This window comes from Amblyomma americanum, chromosome 7, assembly GCF_052857255.1.
Source record: "Amblyomma americanum isolate KBUSLIRL-KWMA chromosome 7, ASM5285725v1, whole genome shotgun sequence".
NCBI lineage: Eukaryota > Metazoa > Arthropoda > Arachnida > Ixodida > Ixodidae > Amblyomma > Amblyomma americanum.
In genome coordinates, this window is record NC_135503.1 from 43,018,590 (window position 1) to 43,042,936 (window position 24,347).

Below are 24,347 nucleotides of genomic sequence, written 5' to 3' on the forward strand. Positions count from 1 at the left end.
ACGGTGGGATTCACGAAAAGCTCTATTTACTCTTTGGCCAGAGGCACGGCCTGACGTTGAGTGGTGCAGTCTGCAGGTCACTCAGGGAAGTGCAGAGTTCGTAGCTCGGGTTCGTAGATATTACTAGCAAAGAACACTCTTTTTACATGGAATACTCTTTTACAACAAAGTTTACACAGCATGCAACGTCCCAGTTCTCCACATTCCTGATGGCTCGTGTTTGCATTAATTCGTTTTATGGCTAGCGAGAGCCAAAACTAGCCGGTCAAGATCTACGTCGGCCACTTGGTGAACGCCACCGGACGAAGTTCGTCCATACTTCGATGGAAATTTCTTCCGTGCGGGTATACGCCATTTAGACTGCCTAGAAATTGCAACTTTCTTTTTTTCAAGGCTTCTGTGTTCCAGACCACGGTGCTAGTACTTTTCCAGACTTATGTAGGCACCTGTACGTGCATTGCTCTTCGTCTTCAAAACTAGGACTTAGCGATTTTCCTGTTGATTCATAAAAACCCGACAGTATCATGTTTCAACCGCACCACAGTCCGCTCACAAGACCCCTTTAGCATACCGTGTTACCAGTACCTGTGTACCAGGAACCCGAGCACAGTCCGTGCGCATGCACAGCTCGCCGCGAGGGTGCCAGGTACCCGACACCTGCGTGCACGCCTGTTGTATCGGGACCAATGAGCGCATGCGTACTGGCAGTGGCGGGCTCCCGGTACTCTAGTAATGGTAAGAGTACACGGTATGCTAAAGGTGTCTACAATCTTACTACCCTCGTACGGTCGCGCTGGTTATCACCCATGCCGTGCATCCGCAATAAATCCTTGCCCGATGCACTTATGGCCACCTTCGCCGTTGGAGCTTGCTGGCGCCTGAAACCGCTCGCCCCTGCACAGCAAACAGCGGGATGCTACAGGCATAAAAGATTTTCGCCTGTAAAAATTTCACAGCTTCAAATTTCAAAGTTATAACTGACTTCTGATCACTTGGTGCTACACCAAGCGATCACATTATTTTCCGGTCAAAGCAGTGGAAGGACAAGCTGCAGCAATGGCTTAAGTGGTACAGCCACCGCCTCATGTGCGGGAAGCGTTCGAATCCTGGTACGAGGTATACCGGTTTTCTAGTGGCCGCAAGCACACCCCAGCCTGGTGCCCCGTTTCCTCTGGAGAGAGACGCTTGGAATAGGTGTCTGACAAAACCACTGTAATGGGACAGCAATATGCGTGCATCCCATCAGAACACACTAAGGAGATGAGTCCTTTGCGGGAGGAGTGGAAAGTGTTATGCCCACTCAACTTACTACAAACTGCAGGATACAGCCAAAGAATGCTGTGTGACGGTCATGTTCTTTATAAGCGCTGTGTCCCCTTTCCATCGTTTATGTTGTCCTTGTCATCCTGCGCTAACAGTTCAGCAAAAGTGAGCACCAATTAGCCTGCAAGAATGTTTTCACACGTTACAAACGGTTTTCACTTGTTTTGAAATTTAGCTGCCCTACGAAACACAAGTTACAGCAGAAAGAAATTTATGGCCTATTAATATCAAAGAGAACAGTACAAAGTCAGCAGTGTATGAACTTCACAGCAATTACAGTAAAACCTCAATGTGATCCCAGTTGTTAGGATTTTTTTACAATCCCTTGGTCACAGTGCATTGTGTACACTGTGCCAAATCTCGGATGTTTCCAACGCTCACCCACGTCACTACGGATGATGCGAACGCATGAGTCGCGACCGCACGTTCGAGCACTAAGTACTGCCAGCACATCGCCGATGTCGCTATCATCACACGTGCCATAGTGTGCATCGAGAATAGTGCGCGTGGCTGTAAAGAAATCCCATCAGCGATAAACAGATATGCGAGAACGCATTTCCTGTGGTTCTTCTGCCTGCAGATCTTGTCAGTTCTGGATGATAAGAAGATTCCTAGCGGTCCCGTGAGATTCGGATTACTGAGATTCCAAAATAGAGAACTTCGATGGCAAGCATATCTAAGAATTCCAGACACAGAGTGAAAGACAGACTATACCTGATATGTACATCCTTTACTTGTCTTCCTTTTTATCAATGACAAATGAATGCAAACTAAACAGCTGGCATGATCAGATAAAAGGTATGAAAAAAAAAATGACTACTCACATAGTTTGGCAGGAAAGATCTAGTAAAGTGGTCCAGACTGTACCTATTATATCAATTCTAAAATCATGCTGCAACATAACTGTCACTGCCAACTTATGGATCGAACACTAAAACATATAAAATGAGATCTCACCAGTAGTATGTCATGCGCATGCGCTGTAAGGCACGTGCATGATGAATGTCACAATAAGCATCATAAAGAGTTGCTGCTCAGTAGAGTGAAAGTCTGAGTTTGAAGATATAGAACTTGCCCATTATGCCACAAGCTAATACTACAAAAACACTGTCACTTATTGATGAACTTGAGCTCTTCACCACGAATCAGCAGCTTCTCACTGTCGAGTACAGGGCCCGGCTTTGGCTGAAAAAGAAAACGACAGAGAAATAGATGAAAAACGACTGTGCAACGAGAAAAAAAAAATTTTGCAATCAAGTCGACAGTCTTGCAAACTAATTCATATGTTCACTTAACTCAAGCAAAATTTTAATTGGTCTGCTAAGCACTGAAAACTTTTTGAAGCTGTTTAAATTTAATATTATTAATTCATGGTTTTTACTGTCTCGAATAAAGAGCAACAGTGAAAATGAGACTTCTGCAGCCAAAACTGGTAAGACATTCACAGGATGGGTACTCCTCAGAATATCACTAAGTTCGACATTTAGTGTAAAGAGTAGTTCAAAAGATTGGAACGAAGAGACCACATTAAACGCATAGCTGTGACAACCTGCTGACAAAATTGCATGGCAATGCAGCAAGCCGCACCTGCTACACCATGAAGACTGGATCAATGATTCAATGCCCTCCTTCATATTGTGACATGCAACAAAGGGTCATGAACAAACCTCTGTGTTTTCAAAGAAACTGAGCATTATGTGAATTTCAATCTGCAAGTGAGAGACAGTGAAAATAGAAGCAGATGAATGAAAGGAAGGCATGTCAACCAGACTCAGGTCTGGTTTCCTAGAAGCTGAATGACTGGTTTATGGTTTATGGGAGTTTGAAGTCCCAAAGCGACTCAGGCTACGAGGGACGTCGTAGTGAAGGGCTCCGGAAATTTCGACCACTTGGGGTTCTTTAACGTGCACTGACAACGCAGAATACACGAACTTCTAGAATTTCGCCTCCATCAAAATTCGACTGCCACGGCCCGGATCGAACCTGCGTCTTTCGGGTCAGCAGCCGAGTGCCATAACTACTGAGCCACTGCGGCAGCCCCTGAAGCTGAATGAAGTCTGCATGACAGTAAATAGGCATACATAGGCATAGAGCTGAAAACATGCTTGGCTGGTCTAGACCATTACCCTGCATGAAAAATATTCATGCGATAGACCTCTCACATTCGATAGATTTGGACAATCAGACGAGAACTTACTGCTCCATGAAGTTTGAATTAAGGAAAGTCTCAAGTGCACTTAGAGCATAGAAAAAACAAACCTCTACCAAAAACAATGCATAGAGCAGACTGGTGTTTGCCTGAGGCAAAGACACCAACACCAAAAGTGTAAGCAATGTAAAATGTCATTACTATGCTGCGGCATTTTTGTGTCAACCTGCAGGTGAAAAAGTGCTGAGCTAGAGACGTCTGGAGAACTTGCTAAAATTGCAAATGCACCTTCAGTCATGTCTGATATGTTAGTCCATACAGCCTTTAAGAAAGGAATGCACTATTAAAGCACTGGAATTCATAGAGAAATAAAAAGTGAACGTGCTGTACCTTTCCCATTGATGTCCTTTCAAAGTTAGAGCCATTGCATTTTCTGGAAAGAAAAAGGCATAAAGTCAGCCAGTCAATATGACGTACGTCATATGGGGCTGTAGGAGGCATGTATTCACAGCTCTGGGCAAAATTACTCAAGTATTCAAGTTAAGCTACTTTAAATTTGTTAGTATAAAGTTTATTAATAAATTTGTTTTCAATCACAAAAATTTCCTGCATAGCACACATGGATCAGCACCCTCTGCCAGGTAAAAATTCATGACATGCACATCAATACGACTGGTCTAATATGAGACTACTATTCACCGTGTAATTGAAATTTTAATGGCAGTAATACAAAATAAATTTCATTCGCAAAGTCTGATGCACGTGAATGCATAGTTGCAGTGCGCAGTTTGGTTAATCTAAAAACATTTTAACTCTGTGCTTTCAACTGATACCAAGTCAATATGCTGAATACACAGTGAGGTGTCCAATAAAACATTGGGACCTCTTACTGAGTGCCAGCAAACCAGCAATGCTCAGTGAGCACCACTGACTGGTAAACTTAGACTTGGATTGCATTTGAAGATTTTTTGTTTGTAACATGTGGGCCTTACAGACTCCTCTGTAAGTGTCCTAGCCTGGTGCCGGGAAACTTTGACTACCAATATCACGCCATCCCCTCCTCCCTGCCGTAACTATGAAAATGAGGGCCCAAAATGGCAAATTATTATTACTACCTTGCATGAACGTGAACAGGGTCAAATACAATTTTGAGCAAAAGCTACATTACGGCAGCATTTCGAGCCTTCAGCGTGGCGGTGCCGCCATGCTGTCACGTGATGCAGAGTAGCTGCTGAGCAAGTTCCACTCAGCCAACTGTAGCTATCGCGTCACTCAAGGTTTAACCAGAGCTAAACCACCCCCAATTTTTTTATATCTCAAGTAGTATGGCACTGAACTGAAACTAGATTTTATTGAAATAGGATAACAGACATCAAAGCAAACATGTATGATGGATGCATTTGCTTATAATACAATTTCTACGGCTTCACAGAAGCAATATATGCATTGACCATTTAACCCAATGGGGCATACAAAGGAGTTTCATTTACGCTAAATAAAGCAAGCCTGACATGGAGGAGAGTTATATGATCACTTCATTCTCACCTGCAGCTGTAAGCTGGAACCTTGCAAAAAGTAGCTGTGCGCTGACTACAGTCTTTACAACGGAAGAAGCGCTTCATGGCCTTGTGGTGCCGCAGTGCATGGTTCTCCTTTTTACACAAATCAGATGCCTGGTGTGCTGTGTAATTGCACTGGAAGAAAAAAAAAAATGAGATGTAGTTTGTGGTTAGCACAACATAGAAAACATAGGGCATTTCCTTATATGCGGTCAAGCCATGGCAGGGACACGTGCAAATAAATGATTTTTCACCGCAAAAACTGCTCTCATCTCAACAACATGAACTCACACATTTACACACCATTGTGCTGACCTGAAATGCATTCTAGCTCTCATCTATCCATTGAACATGTGGTAGTGAGCCACTGTTTTGACTGTCACAATTCTTTTTCATACCCATGTACAGAGACAAAGAAAAAATTTACAAACGATTTAGTGTGATTAGGCCAGATGAGAATTAGGTGCCCCAGCACTTTGGTTCTTTTGGTTCAAGGTCAAGCAGGCTTCAGACAAAGATCGGACAAAGATTGAAGTGACAGCAACTGCCACTGGTGGCAAGGTGCATCAGTGGGGCTTGCAAAACCCAGGTTGCTCCGCAAGGTCACGGAGAGAGGCTTCAGCCAGACAAACATTGGCGAAATCTGAGATTGGGGGTTTTAGTGATAGTGCCCTAAAAATCTTGAAATAAGTGAACATAACAAAATAGTAACAACGGCCCGGTTCTGAACTCTTTAACACCACTGCTGACTCAAATGCACACAATGTCATACATACGCCGACTATGGACCTCTTCCAATTACCCTAGTTCATGAGAAGTTTCTCTGTAATGACAAATGTGTTTTCATTCTTCCTTGTGCAAACCCTTGACTAAATAACATTACAGATGCGACTTTATAAAGAATCCAGCCTGAAGTAACCTTCACTGACATGGTCCCCTCTGCATAACACCAGCATTTAAGACCCTGAAACCCTTACTTCTAAGGCCATGACTTTGATGAGATTGGTAATATATATATATATATATATATATATATATATATATATATATCCTCGTGCTAGAGCCGCGCGCTCGCCGCTCGCGCTCGCTCTCCGCCTCTTTTATTCCCGTATCACCTTTCCACCGGGGGGAGGGTGTGGAGAAGTCAGGCCGTGCTTTGATGCAGGGTTTCCAGGGGCGATGCAATGTGGGCTCGCAGATAGGAAACGGTCACACTCTTCGTTGAATTCGAAGTGTGTGAGCTGGGCGAAGGTGTCTGCAGTCGCCGAAGAAGGTCCCACACCGGTTAGGCTAACTTCAGGGAGTTTTATGCATACTGAGCGGCGATCCGTTTATGGGACTGCATTGCGTGGGGAAGGCATGGAGCCAGCAGGCGACGACGGCACTGATGAGGACCCGGTAGCTAAGTCGGAGTCACCGCAGGCGCCGTAGACATATCGCTTCATGTTTGAAACATGTTCTGGGAAAATGTGGTGCACACCGCATGGTCGATGCTCTGGCAGGTCTTCGAGGCGGTATGTCACGGGGCCGAGTCGGGCAACGACACGGTAAGGGCCGCGGTATCGGGGCAAGAGCTTTGCGGCACGGCCAGTCGCACGGATGGTGCGGCGAACGAGGACCAAGTCACCGGGCCGGAAGGGGGGATGTGGTGGTGCTGCCGCGTTGGCCGCTTGCACACGCGCGTGAGCCGTGAGGAGGTTGCGCTGGGCGTCGAGGCGGGCGGAATGAAGTCGTTGAGCAGATTCAGCTGGTGACGCAGTAGGATGGGGAAGGCCCAACTGCGCGTCGAGAGGGATGGAGGGCGTTCTGCCATAGACGACTGAGAACGGCGTCACATGCGTTGTTTCTTGCGCTGCAGTGTTGACTGCAAAAGCTGCAGCAGAAACAAAACGATCCCAGTTTGTGTGGGACGGAGCGACGTAGGATGCGAGTATATCCGTGAGGGTACGGTTAACACGCTCCACGAGGCCATTGCACTGCGGATGATTGACAGATGTAGTGGAATGCGCAATGCCGAAGGAGCGGAGGGCTCGCTCGAATTCATGGGACATAAAGCAGCTCCCACGGTCCGTGATGAGGCGCCGGGGAACACCGTGCCGAAGAACGAGATGCTGTTCCACAAACGCGACGGCATGAGCGGACGACGTGTCTGGAACGGGCAGTGCTTCGACCCACTTGGAGAAGTAGTCGATCGCAACCAGAACATACCGGTTGCCGGCACGCGTCTTCGGAAACGGGCCCAAATGATCCAGTCCAACCAGCTCGAAAGGTGAACTTGGTGGCGAAAAAGCCTGCGGGGGTGGCTTGGTTACACCTGTGGACGGTTTTCTGTACTGGCATGTCTGGCAGGACACCACGTGTTCCTTGACATCTCTGGACATATTAGGCCACCAAAACCGCTCCGACACTCGTGCGTAGGTCTTGCCGCGACCAAGGTGACCAGCCGTGGGAGCGTCGTGTAAGCCGCGCAAGATTTGCGGCCGCAGTGTTGCCGGCACAACTGGCAACCAGACGGGTGGTCGACCACGGAGCCGCTTCACATGACACAAGAGGTCGTCCTTCATTCGATAGACCCGGCGTAGTTGGCGGAGGCCTGCGCCGACGGCGGTGCCAAGGGAGTGGATTATGGCAGCAATGGCGGGATCTTGCGTTTGTGCAGTCCTCAGGTCCGTCAAAGCCGTCACGGAACAAGGGTGGCGAGAAAGGAAATCGGCATCTTGATGGGCAGAGCCGCGCCGATGCACTATTGTGAAATTGTACTCTTGAAGTTGCAGGGACCAGCGTGCAATCTTGGCATTCAAATGTTTGGCGGACTGCAGCCAAGTGAGAGCGCTATTGTCCGTGACTATGGTGAAGTGACGGCCGTACAGGTAGGGACGGAACTTCTCGACGGCCCAGACAACGGCGAGGCACTCGAGTTCTGAAGAGTGGCGGCGGCGCTCAACGTCGGAAAGCTGGCGGCTGGCATAAGCTAGGACTTTGTGGTCACCAGACTCGTCTTCTTGCAGGAGGACAGCGCCGAGCCCATCTTGGCTGGCATCCGTGTGGAGGACAATGGGGGCCGATTCGTCGTAATGGGCCAATGTAGGAGGCTCGAGGAGGGCGTGCTTGACGTCAAGAAACGCGAGCTGTTGGGCCTGCGTCCAACTCCACGGTGCATTCTTCTTCAGCAGGGCGGTCAATGGAGCGCTGCGCTTGGCAAAGTCCGGAATGAAACGACGGAAATACGAAGCAAATCCAAGGAAACTTTTGAGCTCCTTGGCGGTGGTGGGAGCTTCGTAAGCTGTAAGCGCTTTTAGCTTTTCAGGGTCGGGACGGATGCCATGCCGGCTCACAACGTGACCCAAGTACGTCACCTCCGCGAAACCGAAGAAACATTTTTTTGGTTTTAAGCGAAGCCCAGCAGAGGTAAGGGCTTCGAGGACGAGTTTGAGGCGTCTCTGGTGTTCTTCAAATGTAGCCGCGTAGACAATTACGTCATCCAGGTAGACCAACGCCATAGTCCACTTCAGATGGCCTAAGACTCGGTCCATGAGACGCTGGAAGGTGGCTGGAGCGTTCGAGAGACCGAAGGGCATACGGTTGAACTGGTAAAGGCCGTCGGGAGTCACGAAAGCCGTCTTTTCCGCATCATCGGGGTGAACAGGCACCTGCCAGTAGCCCGAGAGCAGATCTAGCGTGGAAAAATAACGGGCCCCCTTCAGGCGGTCAAGCGCATCGTCGAGGCGAGGCAGCGGGTACACGTCGCAACTAGTAATAGCATTTAGCTTCCGATAGTCAACGCAGAAGCGGAATGTTCCATCCTTCTTGCGCACAAGGACGACAGGGGAGGACCAAGGGCTACAAGAAGGGGCAATGATTCCCTGGTCAAGCATGTCGCACACGTGCTGCTGGATGACTCTCCGTTCGGCTGGCGCTACACGGCGAGGTTGGTGATGAACGGGCCCGCGGTTTTCGGTGTTGATCCGGTGTTGAGCCCAGGAAGTGCACCCGAGTTCACCGGCGCTGAGAGCAAGGCAACTGCGATGCTCGAGCAGCAAGGTCTTCAGAGAGGCGAGCTCCGCGCAGGTCAGGCTGGGTCCAAAGTTAAATTCTTCCCATGATAGGATCGCCGGCGCTGGAGGGTGGCGAGGCGGGGCTTCAGGTTGCAGAGACGCCACTGGTGACCCGGGGTCCAAAACTGAGGCTGTACCCAATTGCGTGCCGGGAGTCAGCGCGAGAGGTACGCTGCTGATGTTGAGTATAAATACGTGGGCCTCTCCTTTGAGCACAGGCAGAAGGCTTCGAGGGGAGGTCATCTGACGGGCTGGAGCTGAACACCGGATGGGTTCGAACAGCACGTCTGCTGTGACCGGACTGTCAAGCTTGGCATACACCCACGTTGCCGCACCCGGTGGCAGGGTCACGGCGGACGCCACAGTCACGGTAGTGACGTCGAACGGCTTGACTCGACACGGCCACTTCGTCGCGAGGTCACGCAGAGATGCTGAGGCACGCTTGGTCGCCGACACCAGGGACTGCCACAGGGCGACACCGAGGCTGGAAACCCGGCTAAGCCAGCCCGGCCCACAGAGAGTTCGGCTCGCCCGTGGTTTGGTTCTAGTAAAATTAAGGACGACTCGGGCTTGCTGGCACCACCCGCACCCGAGGACCACTGGCCAAATAGGGCTGTCTGCGACAACAAACTCGGTGGAGATGGTATTTCCGAGTGCTGTCAGGTTGACGACGACACGTCCGACTTGCTCCACAGGGGTGCCGTTAAAAGCTAAGAGCCGGGTTTTGGCGGCTGGCAGAAGCAGGTGGGGCGCGTTAGCAACAAACGATTTGTGCAGTACATTGACAGCCGCTCCAGTGACAACCAAGGCCTTTACGTGCCGGTCAAGCAGGGCGACGTCGACGAGCACGTAAGGAGCATCAGTGGTAATCGGAGCCGACGAAAGGAGGGGACGCGGAGAACGAAGGAGTGTGGGGACGGAGCGTTCCGCCAAATCGTTTCCCTACGTTGGAGGGCCGGCACAGTCCCTCGCGTAGTGTCCCCGCAGGCCGCAGCGGAAGCAGGTCATGCGGACGTCGTTACGCAGGCGTCGGATAGAGGCCGCAGTTGGGGCTGCGGACCGAGGAGCCTGCACCCGGACGCTGCGCTCGGCAGACGGTGGCGACCCCCGCGTGGCCAGCAAAGTCAATTCCGCCTCGATGGCGAGCGCCATGGCGGCGCGGACGGAATCAGGACGGCCAGAGCGGACCAAGCGCTGCACCTCGGGGAGTCGGATGGCGTCGACAAACGCCTCGGTGCCGACCAGGGCCACGGCGTTCTGAGGCGCTCCCGGCAGCGACTGCAGAGCCAGGCGCTCAATGGCGGCGGCGAGGTCCTGGTACGTCTCCCCGGGCTCTTGACGGCGGGCTCGCAGGCGGTGGTACTGCACACGGGGTTGACCTGAGGCACCATAGTGGTCGGCGAGGAGGCCCGCCAGAACAGTGTAAGAGCCCAGCTGGTCGGGCGGCACGTTCTGCAGCAGCTCGGTGGCGCGGCCCCTCAGTTTTGCAACGAGCATCCATGCCTTCATTTGCTCGTCCCAGCCTCTCGCCGCCGCAATACCGCCCAGGTGGATGCGGTAAGCATCCCACGAGATGGTGCCGTCAAATGTGGGCAATTCCACAACGTCCAACGAACACTGCGGCGAGGACGCACCCGCGCCGAGCACGCCATTGGCGGCCACGACCGCAGGCCCAGCGACGGCAGAGCCGTAAACAGCGGCGGCGGGGACGCCCAAAGGCACCTGACCTGTGCTCGGCTCGGCTGGCACCAGGCGACGGAGTTCGCGCCGGAGAGCTTCCATCTCCCCAGCCTGGGCAGTCAGACGGGCCTCCCATGCGTCCATCCGTTGGGTGACTGTATCCAGGAGGCGCTCAACACCGGCGTCCGGCTGCTGCGAAGAGCCGAGCCTCTCCGAGCGCCTAGGTCTAGCGGCGCCGGCCGCCGCGTCGTCGGCGCTATCGGCTGGTGGTGGACTCCTGTCGTCTGGCACGTCGGGTGCTTGATTCTGGGAGCGGGTGAGCGGCATGATCCCACCGCTGCCACCAAAATGTTACGGTGTGGGATGCCACGGGGTGGCCACGGGCCCGCCCAGAGAAATATAGCAGCAGTACGGAGGAGAGCCGGCGAAGCACGACCGGCGGCGGCCAAGCTTTCTCGTTCTATCTCCCTCGTGCTAGAGCCGCGCGTTCGCTCTCCGCCTCTTTTATTCCCGTATCAATATATATATATATATATATATATATATATATATATATATATATATATATATATATATATATATATATAGTAGAGAGAGAGAGAGCCCTTTGTTTTTCAGTAAAACCTGATTTCTCCCTGAATATGAGCCTTCTAGATGATGTTGGTTTTCAGTTCTCACAAGCTGAAAACACTGGAAAAAAATTTCAGGATATCTAGCACTTATTCCAAAGAGGCGTCTTCAGTCAACTGGGGATCTAAAAACCTCTTTTAACGCTTGTTTTCATGAGGTGGATGAATTTGAGGATAAATTCAAAAAGGGAGATTTAGAAGCAAGATACCAAAGCATGGCTACCGACCACATGTCTCATCAGAGTCGCTCTATTAAGTGCTACCCCCAATAATGACAATGTGGTCCCAGGACCTTGTGCGCTTAATGTGGTTACTGTAATATTGAATGTTTTCGCACTGTACAAACAAAGGCGGGCCAATCTTGCTCAGTGGTGGGAATGCTTTGTAGGAGACTGGTAACATGCGCAAAGAAATATTTGTAATAGATTAGGAAAAAACCTTAATTGGCAAACAATTTTTAGCGTAACCCGTGATTTTGATGAAAGAATGAGCAAAAAGTAGGGCATCTTATTTCTAACAGAAAAACGAAGTGTAATACATGCACGCGTGCACGCACGCGCACACACACACACGCACACACACACACACACACAGAGAGAGATAGATTTCAGAGCATGAGGACTGCTACTGCAGGACATAGCTGAAAGTCATGCAGGATGGACTTTTCTGTGTATAGTTTGGGATGGCTCTAGGTGGTTTTACAAAAATGTGCAACAATGCCACAAAGTTCCTCCAGAATTAGGCTTGCGTGCACGCCAAACCCTTCGGGTCACTGTATGGGTGTCAAATGAACGCTACATTCGCATGCAAGAAGCATCGACACCAAGGAAAGAAAAATCATACATAGATTAAAGTAAAATGCCACACCTTTTTGCAGGAAACCACATCACATTGTATTTCAGTGACCGAGAGCATCTTCTCTTCCAGCTGCTCCTTCTTCTCCAAAACACTGAAGTACTGCTCTTCCTGCTCTTGCTCCAACTAAAAAAACAAACAAAACAAAACGACATAACTAGAATTAAAACTATTGGTATTCCATAGCCACCCACAGCGAAAAGCAGTATTCCAAATGGCACATAACCAGAAAGTGGTCCCAGTGACTGTTTTCTAGCTGTCGAGAACGGGCATAAATGCTTCTTCTGGCTATACAGCCAGTTAGTCTGAACTCAAACTTCGCACAAAAGTTGCATATTTTTACCTATAGTAAGTTTTGCTGTGGTTACCTGACTTAATATACAAATAAACTGCTGTTACTGTAATGTAGTTAGGCTTATCTGTGACACACTATTTCCCTAAGAAATGAGCATGCAGCTGCCAATGAAAATCTCGTTAAAAGGAAAAACATGGGAGGTGATGGCTGTTCTCTCATCTCAGCGACAAATGGTAGCTTGCTCTTAAGAATGTCATTTGGCTACCAGCTTAAATTGGGGAAGCATTTTATACCTGGAACCCGCAATTTAGTGCAGCATCGTGATGGTAGTTTACAAAGAACGATGGAGTGTTGAAGATTTCTAGACATATTCTGAAATTATTTCTTATTTTTTGGTCTGGTTTTTCAATGCACTGCTAATTTTTTTAATGACGCAGTTACTTTAGGATACAATCAGTCATGAATGTTGATGGACCTTTACTTTTTCTTTAGTATATATGTATATAATAACTGTTATGAAAACTAGCTTCGTCAGTATTGTATTCAGCAAGTTCTTCCCGGCGACAGCAATTACGCGTTAACTGAATGTCTCACGGATGTTACAAGTCTACACTGAGCACACTACAACATGCAACGTCAACACAAAATGGTCATACATCATCCACTTGGTGAGCATGAGATGACTTCTGTCGAAGCAGCTTCTCCACTTCATCGCTGCTTAATGCTGGCCCAAGACGGCATTTCTTAGCTGCTGGCATTTTCACTGCCTCGTCATCTTGAATTTCCTTGCCTGAAATGGTAGCAAAAGACAGTCAGATGAGAAGCAGTTATGGTCAGCTAGTATAAAGCTAGACATCCTCACGGCCTCCAGTACTGTCTGTTCAAATTATGAGAAGTTTGAGATTCAATCACTGCCAAACAAACTCATCATTTATCATGCAGTACCACTTGGCATACACAGGTAGTATTTCAGGGCCGTGAATTCATGTGGCCTATCAGGGGGCTTATTTTCAGCTCTCACAATCACTAACAGTGCACTTCTGATGACATCACACTACTAAATGCCACTTTGCTCTTCTTTAAGCCTGGTCTGACACTGCCCTTAACAGCCAGTTCCTTGTTATGAAGAGTATTTTATGGATCTCGTTAAAAAAAGGCAAGAGTCATCTAATTTTTTCACTTTGTAAAATTTCCTTAGCTGGCTTTCAGTGCCTCTTTTCATTCACTTGGCAGCAGAAAGAAAGATTTAAACTTGTGATGATGATGACGGTCGACAGAATTATAGACTCAGTGATCGTTGGCTAAAGTGGACGATGGTATGGTGTTCGCTCAGCAGGGATGGGCAAATCCTTTTTTTCTTCTCCCGCGCCGTCATCTTTAACACAGTCCGTCCTGCAAACCCTCCCTTATTTTGCAACATTTGGTGGCCCTCTTCCTCGTCTTTACCTTCACTTCGTTGTTTCTGTCAACCCTCTAAAAGGTGGCAGCAAAGAGAAAAGAACAAGAAACGAGAGCGTTTGCCCATCTCTGAGCCTCAGAGGCTAAGAAAGTATTTGATGTCATCACAGTTTTCTTGTAGAAATGACCTGGGGTGGTGGTAGTTTTCATCTTGACCCCCCCCCCCCATTAGCTTACAAAGTTTTCATTGAAAGCAGTCATGCCATCAGAATGCAGCAATAATTCAAAATAGGCTAAGTTCAATCTGTCCTGTGTCCCTTTAACCATATGTTGCAGGAAGCAGGAATGCAGGAAGCCTGGCACAGACTTGAAAATTCAGTTAATGATGCTTACAATGCTAAGGCATGACAGTAAAGGATTCCTTACTACGACTATTGGCAATTTTCATGACCTAGGGGGATGTCTGAATTGATCAAATATGGCAGCGTCACACAGAACAGCTTCCACAATGATCATAAATAGAATCACGCTTAATTTAAAATTCCACAGCAACCTCCCACTTGTTTCTCGGTAGTGGCGCAACATCGAGTGAGCCAAAAAAGTCCCCTTCTCGAGCGTGTAAAGGAATCAATGAGAGGCAGGGATGAAATTGCTGTCTGAGGATGAGAAACGGCTGGCGCAAAAGTGGAGCGGTAGACTGTGAACACATGCATTGGAGAGAATTTAAAATCCATGGCATTCATGATGAAGGCTCTTGTACAACGGGTGAATGTCAAAATTAGAAAAGCACATTTCTGTTTAGCACTACAGGTAGGCAAGACCAGAGATTGTCAATCTGTTGCACAGCTTCGCTTAAAACTAGATAGAAAAGTTTGCCAGTCACTGCACTTGAGTTTTAAACTCACAAAGCTGTGCCATTTTGCATTTTTTCAAGCATTTTTTTAAGAGTGATACTTTAAACCTCGATATAAATTTCTAATCTTTATACAGGTGGAATGTGAGGACATTGCGGCCGAAATTTTCCACGCACCGTGCTCTCGGAGCACCTCATGTTCTCAGTTTGTAAGCAGTGTACAGAAGACATAAGATGAATGTAAGGCTGCAATAACAGAACAAATTTTGTCCAATTCGATTCGGTTGCTGCCTTCAGCCCATCTCTTCGATTCTGTGACAATGAGGGCATGGGGCAATTGAAGTGCAAAAAGAATCAGAATAAGACGGAATTGGGATCAAATCTTTATATCAACCCCCCCCTCCATTCCTTCTCTCTGCTGATAACAAAGCAACATATTGCCATGTAAGCATGCCTGAATAATGCCCTGGCAGTTACAGAGATAGTCGCACACGCAACACTTCACACTTGAAATGCACCTGTTACGTCGCATGCACTTTTCTGTTTTTAAACAAACATATTAGCTTGTATTTACATGAAGATTTCTAGTCCAAGCAACTCTTTGTAGAAATAATAGGCTGGGTACCTGATAATAAATGCACTCTCATGGTCTTGCAAGCATCCAACTATACAGTGTGGTAGCTTCCTATTCCCATGCTGTCTCTGTATTGCTGGCATCAGAAAACTCTCACCGTGACGCTTTGCGATTAATCTCGTTAGTGCGTAAACATCCATCTAGCAGGAAACCATATCCACTTGTTTAATGGACCCACTTTTTTTTTTAAACGTTGACATCAATTTCTTTTTTTGATGGGGGGGGGGGGGCAGGATTCATTACGCGAGGAAAAAAAAGTTGACATTTTTTTCGTAAGTGTTAAAATTTCATATCATACATCCGTTCACCCACCCATCTGTCCATCTGTACATCATCAACAAAAGTATGTGGTCGACAAGTTGCATCCCCGCATCACGCGTGTTCGTGTCGCCGGCGTTTAGCATTGTTCGCTTCAAAAGGCGTTTGTTGTACCACGACACGATCCAATGATTTTCTGATTGTTGACGGCATCGGCCAATGACAGTGAGATAAAGTGAACATGCTGAATGTTGACCCTGACAGTCAGGTGCTCATTTTTTTACGCGAATACATAAATGCGGCACATTGTTACATCAAAACTATGACAACTTCCAAATCTGCTGGCGACACTCAGGAAATAGAGTGAATGACATGGTTTCATGCATGCCAGTCCTCCTTGGACTAGTTTGCGCCACCGCCACAGTGTAGCACCGATTTCATGAAAATGGCCAATATAGTCAGAGCTGTGACTTCCTGGGTAATAGTGAAGTATTTTTTTATCCCTGAATGCCAAACTGCTCTCATTTCTGCTTGTTCAATGCTCTACCAATGTTTGTGTTTAGGTGCCTCTGGTCATGGAAGCTATACATTGTTTGAGTGTTCAGTTTTCCGATCATGTAAGAAATTTAAACAAGTTACTGCTTGGACAAAGTGGTATTAAAGCCGACACAGCAGGGCAACCATTAGACTAAAGGTTAGCTTGATCAGCAAGCACAAACCATATGAGCTTGAACAATGCCAACTGACTTTATTGTAATGCAACTCTCCATCTTTTCAATAAATCTGATTGTACAGCATGCCTTACATGACACTGCAAAATATTGGTCTTTTACTTTCAAAGCATGGTGTTGAATTTGTTATAGCATTGGGATGGTTTAGAAGCTTTACAGTTTATTATACATGGCAAAGCTGCAAAATGTTTTATTCTTTCTTTTTTCCTACTTCCCTGCCTTGTACATTCTCTAAGCTCGCACATGAATGTCTCCGCTTGTTATATTTCATTGTTCTTGCATGCATGAGGCGAGTAAGTTAAGTCAATGTACTGGAGCAACTTCTGTGAACTTTGATGACTTATACTTGTCCAGCAAGTTATGCATTTTCTGTTGCGTTTTGTTGCTTTTTGTCACCTCCTGCTTTACATGACAGAAGGTCCTAACACTGTCAACTGATTATTAGTAACTGATTAGTAACCCCTCCTCCCTGTAATAACCCAATATAAACTGATTCCGGTGGCTACGAGGCAAGTTTGCGTGATGCATAATTTATATGCAATGAACAAGACAAAAAAAAAAACGTGTCAGAGCAGTAAAAGACAACAGCAGCACAAGGCAAGAAAAACTGGAGAAGTTTGCAAGCACAGCCGCCTTCCTCCAAGCAACAGTCCCATTCTGTGACCAATTGGATTAAATGACAATTTGCTACACGGCATTAATCACATTCCAGTGACAAGGAGGATGATGCAAGAGATCAGTCCAGAAGGTACTCGACCTGATTTAATACGTTCAAAAGCATTGCTGCTTGGTTTAGGCCCCAGCTGACTGCTTGAGGGGTTTTCACTGCACAAGTCCGAGTTATCATCCTCACTTTTGTCAGCTCCCCCTGCACTGACACTACTGGATGAGGTGGCAGTTGATATCGGATCACTGAAAAATTAGAGGCAGAGCAACACAGAAGCTGCCTCAAGAGGTGAAAGGAATGCCAGGCAAAGTGTATGAACTTTTGATGAGAATATGAGGTGCAGTTACTTCAAAGAGGATTGAGGTCTCTTTGACCAACACGGCGAACTTTTTGTGGAATTAAACAGTGAGGACAACTTCATTCATTCAATTACTGTTTGCAGTAAAAATTGATTCTCTAGCTCTTTCTGGCTACGTTCACATTGTTTGGCAGCAAAAGATGCATTCATGGCTGCAAAAATTGAGTTGAAACATTTTCATGCAGCTCAATTCAAGTTCGTGACACCTACAGTGAAAAGGACTAGTTGTTGCATCTTTGAAGTGAATGCTGGTGCAAACTAGCCTCTGGAATCTGCAGCCAAAAGCCAGTGTCCATGCATGTATAGTTAACTTGCAAAAATGGCAGGTGACGGCGAGACATGTATCCCGTTTTCTGTCTTGTCTTTTCTAACTTATGAAAGCTCCATTTACGTTGGGAGTGGTCTTTTTGTTTTCCAAACTCGGTACCCCTTCAACACAATCCAACTTCAATTCGCCCTGAGTGGCCCTTAAAAAAGAAAAATGAAATGCTTTCCAGACAGACCTCGTATCTTTGTTTCCTTGCTTAGTTATGCATGTCAACAGGCAATGTGGTCTGATACGAAGCAAGAAATAATTCCTTAACTTCCACTACTAATTGGAAGGTGTTTTGAGACAACGCTTTTCTCTTAGGCACGCACAAACTACTCCAACTATTTACAACCATTTCGTCCTTGACACATGAAAGTTATGTTTTGCTTGCAATTAGTGCTGCATGAAACAAATGCTTACATGATGTTGAGGGTTCCTCAAGTTTTCTTTGTATCTTTTCCTGCACTTCTGCTGAGGTGGTGTCTTTCTTCACTGCGTTCGGGTCTTGGCGCACCAGGGGAGCCTTTGCTCTCAGTTTTTGTGCTGCTCTAAGCTGTTGAGAGAGAGAGAGAGAGAGAAACACAAAAAAAAAAAGACCAAAGATTTAATAACATTTAATGCGTGTTCTCAAACACTCCCAGTTCCAGCAACAAGGGAGTGTAAGCAAACACTAGAAAGTTCTAAAGAATGTAAAAATCCTGCTGAAACTATAATTATTACTATTTGAAGTAATTCATGATGATAACTTCATTAATAATGTAGCAGGTGTAATAACCAACTAAAAATTTTGCGAGACATTCTATGATTCTCTAGATCTACAACTTCATCAGGCCTCATAAAAAGTATTGTTGATATGCTACAAATTTACATTTCTGTGTCTTAATGAATCCTTCAACAAAATAAAAAGAAACACCTATATAATATTACATGACTTGGTATGTTGGATTTATCATCCAAAAGCTACACATGAGCCTTGAGATATACCGTACTGGAGGGCCCTAGATTATGACGACGAACTTTTATAGTGCAAGGGCAGCTATGGTCACCGAGTGTCATGGCACAAGGTTTTTTCTGGTCCATACAAGGCAGGTTCAAAAACCCATTTTTCAAGCATTTCACTCCGAAGGAGCCAAACACCAGGCCAAAGGAAAGCTTGTACCATTGTATCACTGGTGGGTACCCGGCCTCACTGGGGATCTAACCTCGCACCTCCTGCATGCAGGGGGGGATGCTCAAACCACTGGGCCACCACTGCAGTATAGGGCTCTGGATCAATTTCAACCAAATTACACTATACAGCACACACGTGATTTAGTATTTTGCCAGCACCAAAATGCTGCCACTGAGGCTGGGATAAGATCCCACCACCATGGGATAAGATCCCACCACCTCGTATACTAGTAGCTTTAGCAACTGCTACTACGGTTCAGCGGGTATAAGTAGTCAGGTTCCAACATTACTTGCCCATTCTTCCTATTTCCAAAGCGGTTTATGCTGCCAGTTTTGTTAACCAGTCAAGTTCCAAGCATTACTTGCCCACCTTTGCAATTTGGGAAGGCGTTAATGCTTTCAACGGTGCTAAGCTTAGGCTGCGAGGCCTGTTAGCAGCCAGCCCTTGTGACAGTGATGGTGTCCCTGGAGTGGGTGTCTTCTTGGAATTCAGCGGTGAACTTGCAGCTAGAGACTTCATACTGGCACTCTGCATCTTGAGGAGATCCTTTGCAGTGACAGAGACCATTTCTCTCTTGGAAGATACCCCTGCCAATTAAAAAAAAAAATAAACCCTCGTTTGTGATGCTGATTTGATCTTCAAGTGGCACATGAGCAGCTTGACCAAACAGTGCTATTATGTCCAATGTGTTTGATCTGCGTGAAATGGGATCAAAGGCACTTTCCAAAGCATTTCATCCCGAAAAATCTGAGCACCTGGCCAGGGGAAGGAGTGCAAACCAGTTGGTACCTGGCATTATTGGGGACTGAACCCTGCACACTTAAGGCAGATGTGCAGACTACTAAGCTATCACTCCGTCATGAAGCTTGTTTACACCCTCCTAACAAAAAAAAGCAAATAGATAGAGGGCAATGGAGCACTTTTGACACATGCAGCACATATAAAAAATGGTAATGCTTTGTTTTAGGCCACGAAACAAAGCTGAAAGGTACAATGAGAACCTGGTTTGGATAAAATCGCGTATCAGAAAATGCTTAATTATTTACATGAATAATATCGCGTGGCTATTACTCATGTCAGTACAGTAGAATCTCGATGATACAAACACGGCTGATGCAAATTTCGGGATGGAACAAATTCGTAAAATTCCCTGGCCACAGTGCATTGTGTACAATGAGCAGAATTTGGGAAGTTCCGAATATACCCTTCTGCTCCACTATGAATGACACCTAGGGGCACCAAGTGCTGCTCGCACATCGCCAATGTTGCGATCACCAGTCGCACAGTATGCACTGCAAGTGGAGAGTGGTGGCACGCGGCCCACACATCGGCAACTCCGAGATCGTACGTTGTGCTGTACGCACAGAGGGAGCAGTCGTGAACGTCAGTCGCACTGTACGCACTGCAACTAGTGAGCTGTGGCCGTGCGGCCATAAATAAATCCAGTTAACCATAAACTGATCTGTGTGAATGCATTTTCCATGCTTCTGCATACGAATTTTGTTCTTTGAATGATACGAGTTTTTGGATGATACGAATTTTTTGCGACCCCGTGAAAGTCGTACCATCGAAGTTCTACTGAATATCCACTTTTAAGTGCTTTTTTTGTTTGCCACATTCCATTTTTATATATGAAGGAATTTTCTCACTGCGGTTGAATAGCAATCTCTCTTGTCTACCTCTGCCGCTGTTCCATCCTTCAGTTGTCCATTTCACCAAAGCAAACTGGCCACACTTCAAACTGAAGCACAGCTTCGACAAGAGGTAATAATGTTTTTGTTATATTGGCCTTGTTAGAAAAGGTGTGCACCCAATTACTGAAAATTTTTACAGCATTTGTCAAGAAAGCGAAAGTTACTAACTATGGATTTCAATGCATTCCTGAAGTCCCAAAATAATTTTTTTTTCATTGTTTGCATAATTAGAAGTGCCTTTAAATTCTGCATTAGCCTCGCAAAAATATTTTCTCGCAAAACTAATTCACCTATGTATGCAAGTTTCTGTCAAATGATTACGCTGCATTTTTTTTCAACAGAAGCATGTTCAGGGCACAACACCCTCTTGTTTCTCAAAAAATAAGCAGGCAAGTGAGGTAAGGCTGTCGTGGTTGGCCTACTCTTGGCCAGCAATGATAATTGCAGCGGTTGGATGTTAGACTTATTTGTACTACACACTATAAAAATGCAAAATTAATTGTAATTAAAAACTATAATCTAGGCAGCAGTGAAACAAGTCACCAGATATCGGGTCTGTCTCTTGCACCACGTGACGAATGAAGTTACGAGAGCCAGCACCAGGGTTACACAGTGCTTTTCCTCTGAAACAACAAGATTGAAAACTACTCGTCAGCTTTGTCTTACATAGTACTTAACAAAATAAAGACATAAACACACAAAACAGGGCGTCAATTTAATATACTATATCAGGAAATGTAATCAAGGTAGAAAGCTGGGCTAGTTGGTTGTTCACTAATTTATAAAAAAGATTAGCACTTAGAACAAGGATGAAGAGCAGAAGTAGACAGGACGAGCGCTAACGAGACAAGTGGGGAGCAGATTTCTAGCCAAATATTGGAAGCGCTGCGGGTGCGTGGCAGCACACGGTGCTACATATGTGCTTGACAGGGGAGGCATGCGGTTACACCACGAGATCTGTGAGGCCTTCCACATTAGCTGGGAAGGTGATAAGCACGCCTTCTCTTGCCTTGTCACGGAAGGAACTAATGTATCTTAGAAACAGTCTGCCCCAAGTGGAATAGCAATTTTTTTTTGCTCTTTTAATCTAGTGCCACGTGCTTGCTCTACCTAACTGTATTTATGTGCCTTTGTTAGAGCAAAAATTCACTTGACGTTTAGCATTCAACTTGTCTAATATTTCTTCATCCCCATCCTAAGCGCATCTTTTATTTATAAAAAGGAAATGCAATGCTGTACAAATAGTTCTCCATGTAAGAAGGCAATGCTTACAAAGTCCCATTGTTACTGCAGGAGTATCTGCATGGACACCACCTCCAAGCACGACTACGGACCACCATCATGGGATATTTTATGTAAACACAAGTTTAATATATCAATTCACTTCACATTTTGAAGTGTGGATTTTAACTTCAACCTTCAATAATTCAGATCAAACTGCCATGTCCTGATGAAGTCGTATTACCAAAAGTCGCTTGCAGTACTTAGATGTACCAGAATGTCTGTGCCGAGTCCATTCCTGTTTCTCTTGCGGCTTCTTTACACCTATTCTTACATGTTTAGTGATTTTCATCCATGCAGTATCTCTTGTAACATTTTCACAACACACAAAGCTGATCAGAACAATGGTAACAAGTTCATAACAAACAGGCACACTGAACAACTGTGAAATATATAGACTTACAAAAAGTTGGACTTGGCTGCAACAACGTTGATAACCTCATTTTCGGATGAGGAAAGATGCTTCAACTGAACAGCTTGTGCTGAGGCATGCCGTGCTGATCTTTCTATTTCTTCTGCTTCTCTGGCGACCTTAAGGTTGCTTAACATCAGTTTTTCTTTTGTGCGAAGGGTTCTTGTTGCCTCCCGCCTACAAGGTATAACACCGTTGATGACTTGCAATATACCACCTTATACAAATGACATCACATACAACATGCAAGCAGCAAACCAGCAGTAAGTGATGCAAATTTCATGTTTAAAATTTTAGCACCTGTTTCAGGCAACTAAGCAATGCAAAGTGATCCCCTGCCAAGGTAACGACCAGAACATTCCTATTCAGAAAGGAATAAATGCACAGCAATATGTCTCTCTCAGCTTTCAGAAGAGACAAGTGACAATGAGATGAGATTGCTTGGTTAAATAGTGGTCAGTTGATAACAGTGGGGGAGTAAAGAATTACAGCAGAATCGCAGCAATACAAACACAGTTGATATGAATTCCGGAGGGATACAAATCTATAAAATTTCACGGCAAGAGTGCACTGCGTACAATGCGGAAAATTTCGAATATTCTGAACTCTCCCCCGCCACCATATATCATACAAACATTGCAAGCCGTGACTGTGCCCACGAGCCCTAAGCGCTGCCCGTATATGACCAACGTTGCAATTGCCAGTAGTGGCCGTGCAGTCATAAATGAATCCCGTCAGCCGCAACAAGATCTGCGTGAATGCATTTCCCTTGCTTCCGCATATGGATTTCGTTCGTTTATGACGATAAGAAATTTCGAATGATACAATTTTTTTTGCGACCCCATGAGGTTCCTATAACCGCGATTCTACAATATGGCAATTTTTTCTTCCCTTATGCACTTTTCCTTTTGCACGGGGTTTATTTAACCGACTTGCAATAAGAGAGAAAGAGAGCAAGAGGGGAACATTTTTCAATAAAAAGGCTTAAATTTTAGCCAGTGTGTAAATACCGCTCACATGCTACTTATTCTGTATTGGGGAAGGGGGTTCAGGGAGAGGAAGGCAATCATGGAGGAGTGCAGAAAACACATAAAAATTAAAATATGCATAGAAATAACAGCAGTTGTAGAATTGGAGTACAGATCTTTCAAATGGGAATACTGAGAGATTTTAAAGTCTGTGGTTTATAAGTCCGATGTCTGGCAGGTAGAAAAACAAGAAGTGCAATGCATGATGCTGTTGCGAAGAGCTGGGGCTCAGGACTTAATGCACATTCCATATGATTACATGCAGATTCAAAACTTATAGCATCTAACCACTTGTTGATGTGGTAGATAACAAAGTTACTCTCAATAACAGACACTTAAGGCACACATAGCTTTGGTCCTAGCCCACAGCTATATTAGGTAAGGCCACCCAAAGTGGCTGCACATTTTCATAATGGTAGTTGTAAACGATTTTTAAATAAAAACATTTTAGCCCAACTTGTTTGTCTTTACTGCTATACAATAAGACTATTCAAGGATTAACCACTATATTTTACAGTAGTGCACAAAATCCAAAAGACATTTGACGAACAGGTAGCAGCAATAATTTGTATACAGGTACAGAGTAAGTGCAGTACACAGTACTACACAGTTTTTTGCAAGACAGTGAAATGTCAGCAATATAGAATGCCATAGAATACCACTTTGCATATGCAAGTGCAAACGTTAACAAATAAACTGGGAAAAACAAAAAGTGAAGCGTTAGGGATAGTTCAACATGAATACATTAATGAAGCCACGGCCAATTCTCCTAACTGTAAGTGATGACTGGCGGTTCTCAAAGGTATCCTGTGCTGTGGTAGTACACCAGTCAGCTTTTCCTTCATAAAGATGCACCAACACATGGTTCTGTTCAGAGGAATGAGGTAGCTAAAAAGGCAAGAGAGCTGTCCGCCACTCTTCCAATGCAGTGCCGTGATGCAGTGCCATGTGATCGCTTTTCCTGCTGCATGAGACATGTTTCTGACACCAGCCAGTGTATTACTAGC

General features: G+C 45.9%; 1 protein-coding gene across 1 annotated transcript in view; it reads right to left on the reverse strand.

Annotated features, from left to right (window-relative positions):
* Positions 1–2,032: 2,032 nt before the first annotated feature.
* Positions 2,033–24,347, reverse strand: part of Mcm10 (minichromosome maintenance 10 homolog) — a 28,365-nt gene continuing 6,050 nt past the window's right edge. The window contains exons 9-17 of the mRNA XM_077631961.1: positions 22,304–22,489; positions 21,163–21,242; positions 19,295–19,512; positions 18,175–18,307; positions 13,202–13,335; positions 12,263–12,376; positions 5,018–5,166; positions 3,863–3,905; positions 2,033–2,508 (exon numbers count right to left, since the gene is read on the reverse strand). Coding sequence (XP_077488087.1) covers positions 2,434–2,508; positions 3,863–3,905; positions 5,018–5,166; positions 12,263–12,376; positions 13,202–13,335; positions 18,175–18,307; positions 19,295–19,512; positions 21,163–21,242; positions 22,304–22,489 — 1,132 coding nt within the window. The 3' untranslated portion in view covers positions 2,033–2,433. The remainder of the gene's footprint in view (positions 2,509–3,862; positions 3,906–5,017; positions 5,167–12,262; positions 12,377–13,201; positions 13,336–18,174; positions 18,308–19,294; positions 19,513–21,162; positions 21,243–22,303; positions 22,490–24,347) is intronic.